This window comes from Heterodontus francisci, chromosome 9 (assembly GCF_036365525.1).
Source record: "Heterodontus francisci isolate sHetFra1 chromosome 9, sHetFra1.hap1, whole genome shotgun sequence".
Lineage (NCBI taxonomy): Eukaryota > Metazoa > Chordata > Chondrichthyes > Heterodontiformes > Heterodontidae > Heterodontus > Heterodontus francisci.
This window is the reverse complement of record NC_090379.1, coordinates 52,719,508-52,736,885: the sequence shown is the minus strand read 5'-3', so window position 1 is coordinate 52,736,885 and position 17,378 is coordinate 52,719,508. Positions and strand designations below refer to the sequence as shown.

Sequence of the window (17,378 nt, the reverse complement as noted above, 5' to 3'; positions counted from 1 at the left end):
ATAAGCGGAAGGGGGAGAGGGCAGAAATCAGAAATTGGCGGCCCATCTCACTGCTTAATGTTGACTACAAGATTCTGTCCAAAGTCACAGCCAGTCGAGTCAAGTTTGCTCTGGAGTTGGTGATCCACCCTGATCAGACCTGGAAGATCTCCGCTAGCCTTGCGCTACTCAGGGATACGATCGCCTATGTACGGGACAGGAGGGTGGACACCTGCCTCATCAGCCTGGACCAGGAGAAGGCTTTTGACAGGAAATCGCACACCTACATGATGGACGTGCTTTCCAAAATGGGGTTTGGGGAGGGAATCTGCAATTGGATCAAACTGCTCCACACAAACATCAGTAGCGCAGTCTCGATCAATGGGTGGGAATCGGAAAGTTTCCCGATCCAATCTGGAGTCAGACAGGGCTGTCCTCTCTCCCCGGTCTTGTTTGTTTGCTGTATTGAACCCTTTGCTGAGTCTATTAGGAAGGATGCGAGCATAAGAGGCGTGAAAATCCCAGGCAGTGGAGGCACTCAGGTTAAAACCTCCCTGTCCATGGATGACGTCGCCGTCTTCTGCTCGGATCCGCTGTCTGTGCGCAGACTGATGAGCATCTGCGACCAGTTCGAACTGGCATCAGGAGCCAAAGTTAACCACGGCAAGAGCGAGGCCATGTTCTTTGGGAACTGGGCTGACCAATCCTTTGTCCCCTTCACCGTCAGGTCAGACTACCTGAAGGTGCTGGGGATATGGTTCAGAAGGGCCGGAGCGTGCACCAAAAACTGGGAGGAGCGAGTAGCCAAGGTAAAACACAAGTTGAGCATGTGGGAGCAGCAATCTCTTTCCATTGTGGGTAAGAACCTGGTCATCAGGTGCGAGGCGCTCACGTTGTTGCTGTACGTGTCGCAGGTCTGGCCCATACCCCACTCCTGCACTGTGGCAGTCACCCGAGCCATTTGCCGCTTCATCTGGGGATCTAAAATGGACCAGGTCCGGAGGGACACGATGTTCAAACCTCTGGATAAGGGCAGGAAAAATGGACCCAACGTCGCCCTCATCCTGATGACCACCTTCGTGTGCGGCTGCATCAAGCTGTGTGTAGACCTCCAGTATGCAAACTCCAAGTGTCTCTACGTGCTGAAGTTCTATCTGTCCCCGGTGTTGCGAAGGATGGGCCTGGTCACATTGCCGCGGAACGCTCCATCCAGTTGGACTGTGCCATACCACCTATCCTTCGTGGAGCAGTTTCTGCAGAAAAACACCTTTGACCACCGATCCATCAGGCAGTGGTCTGCACGGACTGTCCTCGAGGCCCGACGGGAAAAGGAGACGGTGGATCCTGTCGGATGGTTCCCCGAGCAGACCGCCAAAGTCATTTGGCAGAATGCCTCATCACCAGAACTTTCAAACAAGCACCAAGATGTAGCTTGGTTGGTGGTGAGAAGAGCCCTCCCCGTCAGATCCTTCCTGCACCCCTGAAGTCTCACCCCCTCCGCACAATGCCCTCTCGGTGGCAGTGGTGGGGAAGAGACGGTTGCCCACCTCCTTCTGGAATGTGTCTTTGCAAAGCAGGTGTGGAAAGAGATGCAGTGGTTTTTGTCGAGGTTCATCCCAAGCAGCTGTGACTGCCCTTGATATCAAGGCAGCATTTGACCGAGTATGGCATCAAGGAGCCCTAGCAAATCTGAGGTCAATGGGAATCGGGGAAAACCGTCCGCTGGCTGGAGTCATACCTAGCGCAAAGGAAGATGGTTGTGGTTGTTGGAGGTCAATCATCTGAGCTCCAGGACATCACTGCAGGAGTTCCTCAGGGTAGTGTCCTAAGCCCAACCATCTTCAGCTGCTTCATCAAGGACCTTCCTTCAATCATAAGGTCAGAAGTGGGGATGTTCGCTGATGATTGCACAATGTTCAGCACCATTTGTGACTCCTCATACTGAAGCAGTCTGTGTAGAAAAGCAGCAAGACTTGGACAATATCCAGGCTTGGGCTGGTAAGTGGCAAGTAACATTTGCACCACACAAGTGCCAGGCAATGACCATCTCAACAAGAGAGAATCTAACCATCTCGCCTTGACATTCAACGGCATTACCATCACTATCAACATCCTAGGGGCTACCATTGACCAGAAACTGAACTGGAGTAGCCATATAAATACCGTGGCTACAAGAGCAGGTCAGAGGCTAGGAATCCTGGGGCGAGTAACTCACCTCCTGGCTCCCCAAAGCCTGTCCACCATCTACAAGGCACAAGTCAGGAGTGTGATGGAATACTCTTCGCTTGCCTGGATGGGTGCAGCTCCAACAACACTCAAGAAGCTCGACACCATCCAGGACAAAGCAGTCCGCTTGATTGGCACCCCATCTACAAACATTCACTCCCTTCACCACCGACGCTCAGTGGCAGCAGTGTGTACCATCTACAAGATGCACTGCAGCAATCCCCCAAGGCTCTTTAGACAGCACCTTCCAAACCCGCGACCTCTACCAGCTAGAAGGACAAGGGCAGCAAACACATGGGAACACCACCACCTGCAAGTTCCCCTCCAAGTCACACACCATCCTGACTTGGAGCTATATCGCCGTTCCTTCCTTGTCGCTGGGTCAAAATCCTGGAACTCCCTTCCTAACAGCACTGTGGGCGTACCTACCCCAAATGGACTGCAGCGATTCAAGAAGGCAGCTCACCACCACCTTCTCAAGGGCAATTAGGGATGGGCAATAAATGCTGGCCTGGCCAGCGTCGCCCACATCCCATGAATGAATTTTTTTTAAAAATCTCTGTAACACAGGAGTCTGTGCTCTACGGGCTGTTCCCAGGGACGCACACCGAGATAAACATCACCTGCTCCTGGAGGACTATCAATTCTGTGAAAGACGCCCTTTGGTCTGCCCGAAACTTGCTGGTCTTCCAGCACAAAGAGTTGTCCATGACCGAATGTTGCAGACTGGCACATTCCAAGGTCCAGGACTACGTGCTAAGGGACGCACCAAAGCTTGGGGCAGCCACAGCAAAGGCTCAGTAGGGAAAGACCACTGTGTCAGGTCCCCCCACCAAGCTGAACGGAGGGGCTGGATCCATGGGAAACTCTTCGAACTGTATCGGGAAAATTTTGTGTGCTGTAAAATGTAAAAATGTATCTGGCATGACAAATGAAATGGAAGGGTTGTGAGGCAACTCATGATTGTATTGAAGGAAACTGACCTCCTTTGCACTGTTTGTAATTTTTGACTTGGTGCTGTTTGGTAATGTATTTTTTTACAGATTTTTATGAATAAAGTATATTTTGGAAATAAAAAAAAAGAAAATCAGGGCTATGTAAAAGGACAGAATTGGAATAATGCAGAGGTCTCAGAGGTTTATAGAGAGATGAGGCCATGGAAGGATTTGAAAACAAGGGTGATGGGTTAATGGGACTTTGAGAGAGTTAGGATACGGGTTACAGATTCTTGTACAATTTTCTATTCAGGATGCAAGGAGGGAGCCTGACCAGGAGCGTATTGGAACAGTAGGGTCAAAAAGGCAGAAAGGGATGAATGAGGGTTTCAGCCGCAGAAAAGCTGAGGTAGTGATGGAGTTGGGCGATGTGCGGAGGTGGAGGTAGGCGGTCTTAGTGATGGGTAAGGTATGGGGTCAGAAGCTCAGGCAGAGTTGTGAACAGTCCGAGCCTCAGACAGTGACCAAGGAAAGTATTGGAAAATAAGTGTGAAGTTAGACGAAGTAATTATTTTAAACAGATCAAATATCTTGATCACCTATTTTTAGATGACCTCTAACTTGCTTGAATTTCAGCCTTAATATTTTACAGGTATTGGGGAAGTATACCATCCAGTCATTGATATACGTTGGATACGAACGAAAGTGCTCTGGTCCATGAACATCTCAATGGTTACCAGTTGCGTCAGACGCACGCGTCGTTCCGCCCCGCCCGCTGACGGAATAAAATAAATCCCGCCCTCAGGCCAGAAATAGCCAATGGACGCGTGCTCTGTGGAGTGACCATCCATTTCAATGTAAACGGGGCGATGATTGGTTGCGCAGCGCAAGTGCCTCACCTGCAGCAGCCTACCGTCAGTAACGAAGTTGGGCCTTGCTTCGCTTTGGTGGAGGCCAGAGTTTTGTCTTCCACTGATGGTGGGGGTCGAGTCCGCGTATTTTCTGCGGGTGGTGGAGCGGCGGTTCGGTACGGCGCTTTGTATTAAGCAGTGCAGCGCCGGCGATGTAGGCTGTGTGGTGTGGGACGCGGCGCTGGTGCTGGCCAAGTACTTGGAAACGAGCACCTTCTACCAGGATGGCCTCCACGCCTTTACCGGGAAGAGCGTGGTGGAGCTGGGCTCGGGGACCGGAGTGGTGGGGCTGATGGCTTCTGTTCTGGGGTAAAGTTTATCTTGATTTTAAAAAAAAATTCATTGGCGCGTTAGAGCTTTGTTGCTGCTTTTAGCATCCTACACGGTTTGCTGGAGTCTTCCCTTCATAGTGTTTGTAAGATGGTGATAGAATTTACAGCATTGAAACAAGCCATTTGGCTCAAGTGGCCTTTGCTGGTATTTAGGCTCCATTGGCACCTACTTCATCTAACTCTTAACAGCATATCCTTTTATTACTTTCTCCCTATTTATCCAGCATCTACACTGTTTGCTTCAATTCTTCCTCGTAGTGTGTTCCACATTTTATTTTAAATTCCCTATTGGGTTTTTAGTGACTATCATTTTCATAGCCCTTAGTTTTGGTCTTACAGCAAAAAAGGAAACATCTACATCTAATCTGTCAAACTCTTTCATTATCTTAAAGATCTCTGTTAGGTCACCCTCAACTTTTCTACAGGAAGGAGTCCCTGGCTGTTCAGCCTGTCTTTATAGCTTGTTTAGTGACACTGGAAATGGCCAATGGCACTCTGTCACTGAATCCTTATGTTGTAGTTACTTAATGTGAGTATCGCTGGCAATGCCAGCATTTATTGCCCATCCCTCATTGCCCTTGAAGCTATTGGTGTGCCACCTTCTTGAATGGCTGCAGTCCATGTGGTGTAGGTACACCCACAGTGCTGGTAGGGAGTGAGTTCCAGGATTTTGACCCAGTGCCAGTGAAGGAACTGCAATCCAATTCCAAGACAAGATAGTGTATGACTTGGAGGGGAATGTGCAGGTGTTCCCATGCGTCTGCTGCCCTTGTTCTAGGCGGTAGAAGTCGTGGGTTTAGAAGGTGTTGTTGAAGGAGCCTTGGTGAGCTGCTGCAGTGCATCTTGTAGATGGTACATACTGCTGCGACTGTGCACCGGTGGTGAAGGGAGTGAAATGTTGAAGGTGGTGGATGGGGTGTCAGTCAAGTGAACTGCTTTGTCCTGGATGGTGTCGAGCTTCTTGATTTGTTGTCGGAGCTGCACTCATCCAGGCAAGTGGAGAGTATTCCATCACACTGCTGACTTGTGCCTTGTAGATGGTGGACAGGCTTTGGGGAGTCAGGAGGTGAGTTACTCGCTGCAGAATTCCTAACCTCTGACCTGCTCTTGTTGTCATAGTATTTATGTGACTTGCCCAGTTAAGGTTCTGGACAATGGTGACTCCCCAGGATGTTGATGGTGGGGGGCTCGACGATGATAATTCTGATGAATGTCAAAGGGAGATGGTTAGGTTCTCTCTTGTTGAAGATAGGCATTGCTGGGCAAAAATATTACTTGCTACTTATCAACCCAAGCTTGAATGTTGTCCAGGTCTTGCTGTATGTGGGCATAGACTGCTTCATTTTCTGAAGAATTGCGAATAAAATATTCTTTTTTTCTTTCGTTTGGGCCTCCTTATCTCGAGAGACAATGGATACGCGCCTGGAGGTGGTCAGTGGTTTGTGAAGCAGCGCCTGGAGTGGCTATAAAGGCCAATTCTGGAGTGACAGGCTCTTCCACAGGTGCTGCAGAGAAATTTGTTTGTTGGGGCTGTTGCACAGTTGGCTCTCCCCTTGCGCCTCTGTCTTTTTTCCTGCCAACTACTAAGTCTCTTCGACTCGCCACAATTTAGCCCTGTCTTTATGGCTGCCCGCCAGCTCTGGCGAATGCTGGCAACTGACTCCCACGACTTGTGATCAATGTCACACGATTTCATGTCGCGTTTGCAGACGTCTTTATAACGGAGACATGGACGGCCGGTGGGTCTGAGACCAGTGGCGAGCTCGCTGTACAATGTGTCTTTGGGGATCCTGCCATCTTCCATGCGGCTCACATGGCCAAGCCATCTCAAGCGCCGCTGACTCAGTAGTGTGTATAAGCTGGGGATGTTGGCCGCTTCAAGGACTTCTGTGTTGGAGATATAGTCCCGCCACCTGATGCCAAGTATTCTCCGAAGGCAGCGAAGATGGAATGAATTGAGACGTCGCTCTTGGCTGGCATACGTTGTCCAGGCCTCGCTGCCGTAGAGCAAGGTACTGAGGACACAGGCCTGATACACTCGGACTTTTGTGTTCCGTGTCAGTGCGCCATTTTCCCACACTCTCTTGGCCAGTCTGAACATAGCAGTGGAAGCCTTACCCATGCGCTTGTTGATTTCTGCATCTAGAGACAGGTTACTGTTGATAGTTGAGCCTAGGTAGGTGAACTCTTGAACCACTTCCAGAGCGTGGTCGCCAATATTGATGGATGGAGCATTTCTGACATCCTGCCCCATGATGTTCGTTTTCTTGAGGCTGATGGTTAGGCCAAATTCATTGCAGGCAGACGCAAACCTGTCGATGAGACTCTGCAGGCATTCTTCAGTGTGAGATGTTAAAGCAGCATCGTCAGCAAAGAGGAGTTCTCTGATGAGGACTTTCCGTACTTTGGACTTCGCTCTTAGACGGGCAAGGTTGAACAACCTGCCCCCTGATCTTGTGTGGAGGAAAATTCCTTCAGAGGATTTGAACGCATGTGAAAGCAGCAGGGAGAAGAAAATCCTAAAAAGTGTGGGTGCGAGAACACAGCCCTGTTTCACACCACTCAGGATAGGAAAGGGCTAAATAAAATATAACACTGTGCAATCATTCAATATCCCCACTTCTGACCTTATGATAGAAGGTCATTGAAGTAGCTGAAGGTGGTTGAGCCTAGGACATTACCCTGAGGAACTCCTACAATGACGACCTGGAGCTGAGATGCTTAGCCTTCAACAACCACAACTATCTTCCTTTGTGCAAGGTATGACTCTAGCCAGAGAAGAGTTTTCCCCCTATTCCCATTAGCTTCAATTTTACTAGGGCTCCTTGATGCCACACTTGGTGAAATGCTGCCTTGATGTCAAGGCCAGTCACTCCTCCCTGACTTTTGAAATTCAGTTCTTTTGTCGATGTTTGAATCAAGACTGTAATGAGGTCTGGAGCCAGGCGGTCCTGGCGGGACATGAACTAAGCATCTGTGAGCAGGTTATTGGTGAATAAGTGTTGCTTGATAGCACTGTTGACACTGATGATTAAGAGTAATAGTTGGGTCAGATTTGTCTTGCTTTGTGTGAATAGGACATACCTGGGCAGTTTTCCGCATGTCGTGTAAATGCCAGTGTTGTAGATGTTTTGGAACAGCTTGACTAGTGTTGTGGCTAGTTCTGGAGCACAAGTCTTCAGCGTTACAGCTGGATGTTGGTGGGACCCATAGCCTTTGCTGTATCCTGTGCGCTCCGCGTTTCTTGATAGCTTGGAGTGAACAGAATTGGTTGAAGAATAGCATCTGTGATTGGGACCTTGAGGATGCTGAGATTCATCATCCGCTTGGCACTTCTGACTGAGGATGGTTGTGGATGTACAAAATCAAATGTAAGATCTTTTGAAGTTTTATGTCTGATTTTAATTGGAGGCTAATTTCCTTTTGTTTTCTAGGGCACATGTCACAGTCACAGATCTTGAAGAGTTGCAGGAATTACTTAACATAAACATCAATGACAACAAGCACTTGGTTACTGGTTCTATCCAAGCCAAGGTACTTAAATGGTTTGTACTTTTTTGACTTTAAAACTTCTCAAGAGTTTTCAACTTTTTGACGTAGTTTTTGTATTAGGATAGAAGCTTGGGAATTCAAGTCACCTTTACCTTAGCTTTGCAGAAAGTATTTTGAGTAGATTGCTTTGTTGGGAGGTGGGTGGTGGGGGGAAAAGTAACCATTCATCATCCTCTACATACCAAAGGATTAATCTAGCTTATGAAGAGGTGACAATAAGTGGAAAGAGGGGAAACAATCACGGGGTTGAGATATTTGATATATTAAGATATTTGATACATATATTGAGACTTTTTAATTGCTGTAACTTTCTTTTGAAGGTACTGAAATGCTTCCCCTAAATCACTTCCATTCACTCCCCATTTTGTCAGTGCATCTTTAGATGAGCAATTAATCTATCCCTTATTACCAAACTATAATTTCCTATTGATACCAAATGGCATAGACAGCTTTGGTTTCAGTAAGAGGGATTTTTCAGGTGATTCTTCAAGCCTTATCAGTTAATCAAGGTGAGAACAAGATGTCCTTGTACCACAGTGAAACTTGAACCCAAATAGTATAATGAGTTTTGTTTTTCGTCAGTACTTACTATACCTTCATTCTCAGTGTTGCTCTGAAAATGAACTTAATTTCCATTATATGGATGCCAGATGGGATAAATCAAGACAAACGATAAATCAGGATAATTGTTAATATTTGCAATACTTAGCAAACTGTGAACAAAATCTTGAAGTTTCAATACGGTTACCAGTAAGTTAAAAGGTACTTGCTCTAATATGGTCTGTCTGTATATATGATTCATGAAACACTGTTTGGATTTATTTGTCTTAGATGCTGGTCTGAGAGTCAGATCAATAAGCCCGTTACCACCTTGTTAATACCTTTATAGTTAGACCACAGAACTCTATAGAGAATAAATGTATACTAGCAAAGTTAAGTAATATTTAGGTACCGTCTTTTGATTATGCCCTTTTTCCATATAGTAAAGTGTTTGGGTTGATCACATCAGAATATTTAAAACATTTTTTTGAGAAATAGGGAGTGGAGGTTCAGGAGGGGAAGAATTAACTTGAACTTATAACACCTTATGTTCTTTAGATGTCACAAAGTGCTTCACAACTAAACTTTTGAAGTGTAGTCACTTTTTTAAGTAGGGAAATGCGACAAGCAATTTGCATACGTGAAGATCTCTCAAACAGCAAATTAAATATATATGGTTTTGGTGGTTGGTGATTGAGGGTTGTCAGCTTGCTCTTTTAATAGTTAATGGAATATTTTGTTATCTGAAATCGCATAGTGGGGGCATAATTTAATCTTTCATTTGAAAGATGGCACCACCATGTATCCCTTCAATACTCCACTGAATTCTAGATCATGTAATCCAGTCCGAGAATGGGCCTTGAGGCACAGTGCTGTGGTGAGATGAGTGCTACCTACTGAACAAAGCTGATGCTTAATGTGTCAAATTGTGCTTTTGATTCTGTTGAACAATCAAAAATTGAATGCAGAAGAGGATTTGGTATTGATGATTTTCAAGGATCTTGAGTTTATTTTTCTTTGTGTATTTGACCTTTGCTAATGGAATGATGATGACTGCAGTCAAAAGAATGAGCAAGAATTTGCTGAAGTGGAGAAGTTTAGTGTCCAAACACACACACACTTTCCCCCTCCCCTTCCTTCCTTCCTCACCCCCCAGACCTTTTAAGGTACAAACTTGTCAGTGTGGGGTGTCGGCCAGGTGACTAAGAGCTCTCTCCCCTGGGTGATTCATACAATGTTCCAGGATATGGGAACCATTGTTACATAATGGCGCCTGAATGTGGTTCATTCTGCTATTTCACACCTATTATTCGTACACTTTGCTGCAGAGTCAGTCTGTTTGTAAAAGTCTGTTCGCTCCATTCCTGCAGATAGAAGTTGTTAGCATGGAATGGGCTATTTTCCATTTCAATGTGTTTTTCCCCAAAGCTGGTTTAGATGTGGATAGTGGGTTTTGTCCTCGACTGACAAACATGTTTATTGACAGTACAGGAGGGCTCTTCTGACTTCTACTCCAGCTTGTCTGTGGCACAAATGTGTCCTTTTTTATAGTTCAGTTCAACAGTTAACTTTTATTTCATAATTCCTCCCGTTCATTTCATATTTCATCACTTTCCCTCTTGAGGATGGCACTAGTTTGATGTAAAACCAAATTTTGAAGTGTTCATGTATTCTGTTGGACCTCCTGAGCACTTTATAAATGCAGTATTGATTCTTTGAGAGCATGGCATTGTTGTCTCTCCTAATGTTATAAAATAGTCACTGCAGGAGCACAAATCTGCACCGATGTAAGCAGACAGTACAAATTATAGTTCACTGTGTAACTTTGGTCTTGCCAGCTATGATTCACACACAAGTACTGGTTTTCACAAGCAAGATGTAATCAAAAAGGCAATTGAATGTTGGCCTTTATTTCAAGGAAGTTGGAATTCAAAATTGAGGAAGTGATCTTTCAGTTGTACAGAGCTTTGATCTGACCCCTTCTGGAAATGTGTTCAGGTTGGGCATAGAACCTTAGGAATTAAATTTGCATCTGAGGGAGTATAGTGTGGTTCACTAGGACAATACTAGGGCTTAAAGCATTAAGTTATGAAGAGAGTTTGCATAAAATTGTCATGTATTTACTTTGGGTTAGATATAGCGAAACTATTTCCTCTGTTGGAACAATGCAGAACAAGCAGGGATAACGCTTAGAACAATGCTATTTTGGAGTGAAAGCAAGAAGCACTTCTACGCACACACAGGATTGTGAACGTGGAACCTATTCCACAAGAGAGTGTGGATGCTGGACCAATTGAGAGATTTTTTTCTAGTTAAACATATTGAGGGATATTGATTAAAGGTGAAGTTGAGATATGGATCATCTAATCGAATTGTGACTGATGGAATAGGCTCAAACGGCCAAAGGACTTTCTCCTTTGTCTACAATGTAGTATTAATGCAGCCTTAATGTTTCTGTACTATGATATTTTTCAGGGGTGAAAGCGTGAAAGACCTTCCGCCTGACCCAGACTACATCCTTGTGGCAGACTGTATTTACTATGAGCAGGTGGGTACACCTGAGGTTGTAAAAGGTGGTTTCCTGAATTAATATGTACTTTGTAAAGGGATTGTTCCTGAACTTTGTTTGTAATTCAACGCGTGCAATAAAAATATTTTCACAGAAGAATAAAGTTGCACTGATTGTGTGTGTTTTCTTCTCATCTAATATAAAAACCAGATGATGGACATGAGTCCTGTATGTGTCGTTAATTTAATAATTGTTCTTTAAATTTAATAATTCTTTATGCTGTATAAGTATAACGTTGCATTTTGCATATAAGAAATTTAAAAATAAAGTTCTTTGTATAATACAGTTGTCATGCAGGCCCCCACCTGCCAGGAATGAGGCACATTAATTTTGCCACATGGACATTAAATTTCAACTTCTTGCTGGGAAGGAGAGAAGGCCTGTTACAAGGAGTTGCCAGGCGCCTGGCTGGAAAGCCACTTTTGCACATTAGCAGACAGTGTTGGAACAAAGGAACTATCCCCTGCTCCAGTACAATACACAGAACAGACCTGGTCAAACGTGTTGGTCACGTGACCACCCTGCTGGCCAACCTGGGGAGTTTTAAATTGCAGAGTGTGTTTGAACTGGCAGAAAGCAGAATGCTCAAGGACTGAAGAAGACCTCCTGTCTGCTCCCATCTATTTCTCAGAACTGGAAGACCCATGAACCCCAAGAGAGAAAAGTCTCCTACAGTGAACAAGGTTTAAGAAGAATACTGGACCCCAACGAAAAGCAAGACCATATCTTCAATCATGGACTCTACAGCGAGCTCTAAGCACAGTAACAAAAAACCCTCCTCCTGAGATTGCCTCAAACTTTTCCACATTAATTTTTCTTCTCTTTTCTGTCTCTATTTGCATGTGTGTATTGAGTATGCATGCTATCATGGGTGCATCGTGTATCCATAGGCGTCAACCGGATTAGAGTTTAAGCTTAAGTTTAATAAAATTTCACCTTCTTTAAACCTATGGGTGGCGCAGTGGTTAGCACTGCAGCCTCACAGCTCCAGCGACCCGGGTTCAATTCTGGGTACTGCCTGTGTGGAGTTTGCAAGTTCTCTGTCTGCGTGGGTTTTCTCCGGGTGCTCCGGTTTCCTCCCACAAGCCAAAGGACTTGCAGGTTGGTAGGTAAATTGGCCATTATAAATTGCCCCTAGTATAGGTAGGTGGTAGGGAAATATAGGGACAGGTGGGGATGTGGTAGGAATATGGGATTAGTGTAGGATTAGTATAAATGGGTGGTTGATGGTCGGCACAGACTCGGTGGGCTGAAGGGCCTGTTTCAGTGCTGTATCTCTAAAAAAATAAAACTAAGGAAGCCTGCTAATGCTCGTTTCTTTACTTTATAATTGGAAAGCAGTGAACAAGGATTCACCAAGGGGGAGCTAAAAACAGTGTGTCTAAAAATAAAAACCCTGTGACAGCAAAACCAGATGAAGACCGAAAGGGAACCCTAGACCTCTTGCTCACCTGGTCATAACATAAATTAATCAAACTTAAATGTTGCTTTGATGTAACATCGAGTTGAATGTAAGGCTAAACAATATATGTGTGCATTAATCTCTCATTTTGTTTTTGCATTTAAAATGTAGAAGAAATATAGATGCTTACAGCATAGAAGGCCATTTAGCCCATTGTCTATCTGGGTCTCCATTAAAGCAACCCAAAACTAAGCCCACTTCCCTGTTCTCTCCCCACAGTTCAGTATTGACCTATACTGTTTCTAAAATTCCACCTTTAAATTATGTTTGCACACATTTTACAGTGTGAGGGTTGTAATTTTTTTAATTAGCCTTAAATGTAATGTTTAAGAATTCAAATGTAAAATTAAAATTAAGAATTAGAATGAAATGTAGCAAGAATATACAGAATGCTTATTTGTAAATAGATTTTGATGTTTCAGATATGCTGTATGTTAAAAACAGAAAATTAGTGGATCAGGTGGAGAAATGAGGTAGTGTTAATGTTTCAGGCCAGTGACCTTTTGTCAGAACCCGACTTTCCTTTTACACAGGTGCTGCCTGACCTGTTGAGTATTTCCAGCATTTTTTGGTTATTTCACATTTCCAGCATCTGCAGTATTTCACTTTATGCTGCATTTTAACCCTCGGACTTAGGACAATCTCAACAAATGTTTGAATTCCTGAGTTGACTTGTATTTGTAAAATTTTAGTTTACGCACTGTTTATTACAGAACTAAAGCTGCTCATGTTAGGAATAGTATTTTTAACCATGTACAATAAAATTTTAAACACTAAGTTTGATTCTGTTTCTCTATGTTCCCATTTTGCCAATTCTAATTTTATGAATTTTCATTAATTTAATATCATCCAACTTTTTAAAATCTTTTTGAAAATACTCGACTCTTCACCTTCCAGCCATTTTGAAGATGGGAGGAACTTGAAAAAAATTGGCTTTCATTGGCTGAAAATTAACCGCAAGCACTTTTTCTGCTAAGGGCACACAATGGTTTGGTAGAATTGACAAATTATTATTTATTGGTGCACAGAAGATAATATGCTGAGATAGGTAAATTTGTTGTGGCATGCTAAGCATTAAGAGATTACAGTATCAGTGCTTTCCTGTTACTGTGCGGAACAGAGCCAAATATTTGAAGTTGACTATTAGTCATTAGTCCTCACTACCGTTGTTAAGCTGATGACTAAGCTTGCGAAGAAGTTCTCAAGCAAGCTGTGTTTTGTTTACCACTGACATTTTAAAGTAAAATAGCCATTTTAATTTCTTTATCCTTTTGTGTATTCATTTCTAGTTTGAAGATTTTTGTATGTGTTTAAATTCCTACTTCAATATTCTTGTATCTTAATTCTTTTATTGCAAGAAACCCTACATGCACTGTCTCACAGTGGCTGTTCAGGTTCTCCTACATTGTATAAAAATGATATTGAATAAGAACATTAGTGATGTCCAAAATGTGAGTGTGTTGTTTAAACAATATACTGTCTTGCAGTCTTTAGAGCCCTTGCTGAGGACTATGACAGAGCTTACAGGAAACAACAGCTGTGTCATATGTTGCTATGAAGAGAGGACAATGGGAAACAACCCTAAAATAGAGATTCGTTTTTTTGAGGTAAGTTTTTCGTTAAAACAATTACCATACTTATTATATTGGATTAACTGTAGCTCCATGGCTAATATAGCTTGAATAGGGATGAGATATTGACAATAAACTAAAACTAGTCACACCACTTTTATTTAAAAAAATATATTCTGTTTTTATAAAGTAATATACTTAAAAGTGTTTTCATAATCTCCAATCCACATTTGTTATAACCAGGATTTTGTAAAATGAAATACCATTTATTGGAAGTTGATTATGTACTTTATTAGCTGTTAGTCGAAGAGACTTAGCAGTGGCAGGAAAAAAGACAGAGGCGCAAGGAGAGAGCCAACTGTGTAACGGCCCCGACAAACAAATTTTTCTGCAGCACCTGTGGAAGAGCCTGTCACTCTAGAATTGGCCTTTATAGCCACTCCAGGCGCTGCTTCACAAACCACTGACCACCTCCAGGCGCTTACCCATTGTCTCTCGAGACAAGGAGGCCAAAGAATAGCTGTTACATAATGAAATGAATTTGCTTCATACCTTTGAGGAACTTGTCAGCAACCAATGGCTAATATCTCAATACTGTTAAACATATGTTACTAAAAATGTGATGCCGCTCAGACTGATCCCAGTGATTCCAACTCAGTAACCAGATCATGACCTTTAGTCTGCAATTGGAATATTGAGTACAGTTTTGCATAGCCGTTATAGAGAATATAAAAGCAATGGAAAAGATGTAATGTAGATTCACGGAACTTTATCAAGTCTGAGGTTGTAGTTATAAAGGCAGACTTGAGTTATGGCTTTTTCCACTTTAGCTGAGAAAGTTAAGGGGTGGCTTGAAGAGGTCTTCGAGATTGTAAAGAGATGATAAGATAGAAAGTTATTTTTCCATATGTCACCTAGAGAAGAATAGGATATAACTTTTAAGATAATCATGAAATAATAAAAGGAGAGGCTAGAAAGAAATCTTTGCAATGCATGACTAGAGTGTAGAACTGTACCACAGGCAGTTGAAGCAGAGTAAGTAAATTATTTTAAAAGGAGATTAGATAGTTGTTTGAAGAATAAGTATTAAAGATTATAGGGAACGAGCTAGCGATTAGAATTCGATTTAGACGGTTTGTGAAGAAAAACGGGATAAATGATCTGTTTCTATGTTGTAGCCTTCTGAGATCACTTGTAAAATGTAGTAAGTAAAACAGCAGTAGTATTATTTGTATAGATAATTGGGTGTTTTTCCTGCTTGTAATTGCAGTTAGCTTTCCTTCGTGGTTGGATCTAATATTGACTTACGTTTGGTCATTTTTTAAAAGGAAAAACATTTTTGCATCAATTGAGAGTCTGCTTGGTGACCTAAGTACAGTACTGCTATCAGCAACTTGGACAATCAGGATGCTAGAATGTGCAGAGGACTCGGCCTTGATAACTTCCTTACTCAGCTTGACTGTAAAAAGATGAAATGTAACTTATGGTCAATCATTTAAAACTCTGTGCTTGGTTTGATTGAAATTTTTGCAATGTTAACTTCCGATATCCCTTGTTTTATATCAGCTTTTGCAGACTGATTTTGAAGTAGAAGAGATTCCATTGGACAGGCATGATGAGGAATACAGAAGTGAAGACATTCATATTTTACATATAAAGAGGAAAAGACATCATTAAGACATCTTTACCTTGAAATAATAACTTACACTCTTTTTTTTTTTATTTTTGTTCTCTGACACAAGTGTTCCCAAAAAGGTTCAACCATGACATGAGAAGGGGCAATTCTTATTAGAGTTTTATTATGTGTAACTACTACAGAAGCAAATGTAAAAACAGGTTTTCTTATAGCCCATGAAAAGTGATCTTCAGCCCTTTGGATGTCACCTGTTCTTTATAAGAGTGTTATTACATAGTTATTTTCTACTGGCATCAATTTTTTTTTTCTAGCATTCATTCTTGGCAGAAATGCAAACTGTATGATTTACATTAGTTTTTAAAATTTGAACATGTAATAATTTGTGCAATAACTATAAATATCAGATCCTGGAGGAGGGAGGTGTTCAGGCTCTGGTTTCTGCTTGTGGTTCATTAACAGCTTGAGCATTGTTGTAATGGTTTGTGGTATTGAGAGCATTTTTTGATGTTTGGTTTATCTTCTGAGTCCAGCTGTGAATGTTATGCCAGACAGACAACTGGTACTCTTGTAGACCATTTGTTTTTTTTGGACTTTTTTTGTTGTTCATGCAGTTCTGAAAAGAAAATTGTATTTAAAACGTGTTGGTTGATTTTGAACAGTGGTTTTATTGATCATGTTTGAAAACCACTGAACTAACCTTTTTGAAATGTTAATATTCACCATATATTCACAGATTTAAAAATGACCTGAGAATTTGATTGATTTTCTATAATTTTGAGATTGTTTAATGATTGCACAACTTTATTTTGCGCTTTGACCTGCATGAGCTATAAACCTTTTGAGCTGTAGACATTAAACTAATTATTTGCCAAAAAATTGTCAAAACCATAGGTTAGTTTGTTATGCTATCTTAGTCATTTCTTCTGAGTTTTGTAAGAAACAACATCTGATATATCTGGTATGTATTAATTTCTGCTGCATAGCATCAATTGACTTCATATGAGGAAGGTCAGACATTTGTAAAGGGAGTTGTTATCATGGCTGACTCTTGGGTTAAATAGATTTATTTGAATACAGTAATTTTTGATACCATAATTATCAGATGTGTACACTTGTCAAGAGAAACAGGACTGCAGTAGTTGCTGATTGTTTCAGAGACACTGTATACTAATATTTGTGAGATGGTTGCTGTCCTTTGGAAAGAAGGGAAATGTGTACTTGACCTTTTTTAATAGTGGAAAAGGATTTAAATCATGCTTTAGGGTGAACATTGGGCTCAAGTCCCTATTGGCCTATATGGAGGGAGTTCTAACAAAATTGTCAAAAGAATAATTGTTAACTGAACGTTTATTTAGTCTAATTTACTAACTACCAATGGCCTTTAACTTAGCTCTTTGGTTACTTTTGCAGCTGTTTCACAAGTGTTATAAAGTTTTAATTTCAAGTAATTCACAGAAGCTAGAATGTGTTTTAATTCAAAATATCTTGGGGGCGGCGCAGTGGTTAGCACCGCAGCCTCACATCTTCAGGGACCCGGGTTCAATTCTGGGTACTGCCTGTATGGAGTTTGCAAGTTCTCCCTGTGTCTGCGTGGGTTTCCTCCCACATGCCAAAGACTTGCAGGTTGATAGGTAAATTGGCCATTAGCAATTGCCCCTAGTATAG

General features: G+C 42.4%; 1 protein-coding gene across 2 annotated transcripts; it reads left to right on the top strand.

Moving 5' to 3' along the window:
* The first annotated feature begins 3,984 nt into the window (after positions 1-3,984).
* Positions 3,985-16,589, top strand: vcpkmt (valosin containing protein lysine (K) methyltransferase). 2 transcript variants are annotated; one of them, XM_068039076.1, is made up of 5 exons: positions 3,985-4,167; positions 7,818-7,928; positions 10,951-11,023; positions 13,994-14,113; positions 15,644-16,589. In XM_068039076.1, exons 1-5 carry the CDS (start codon positions 4,010-4,012, stop codon positions 15,752-15,754), a joined length of 573 nt encoding a protein of 190 aa, XP_067895177.1. In that variant the 5' UTR covers positions 3,985-4,009; the 3' UTR covers positions 15,755-16,589. The 2 variants fall into 2 exon arrangements, with proteins under 2 accessions (XP_067895177.1, XP_067895176.1); XM_068039075.1 differs by having other exon boundaries at positions 4,021-4,360.
* The last annotated feature ends 789 nt before the right edge of the window (positions 16,590-17,378 follow it).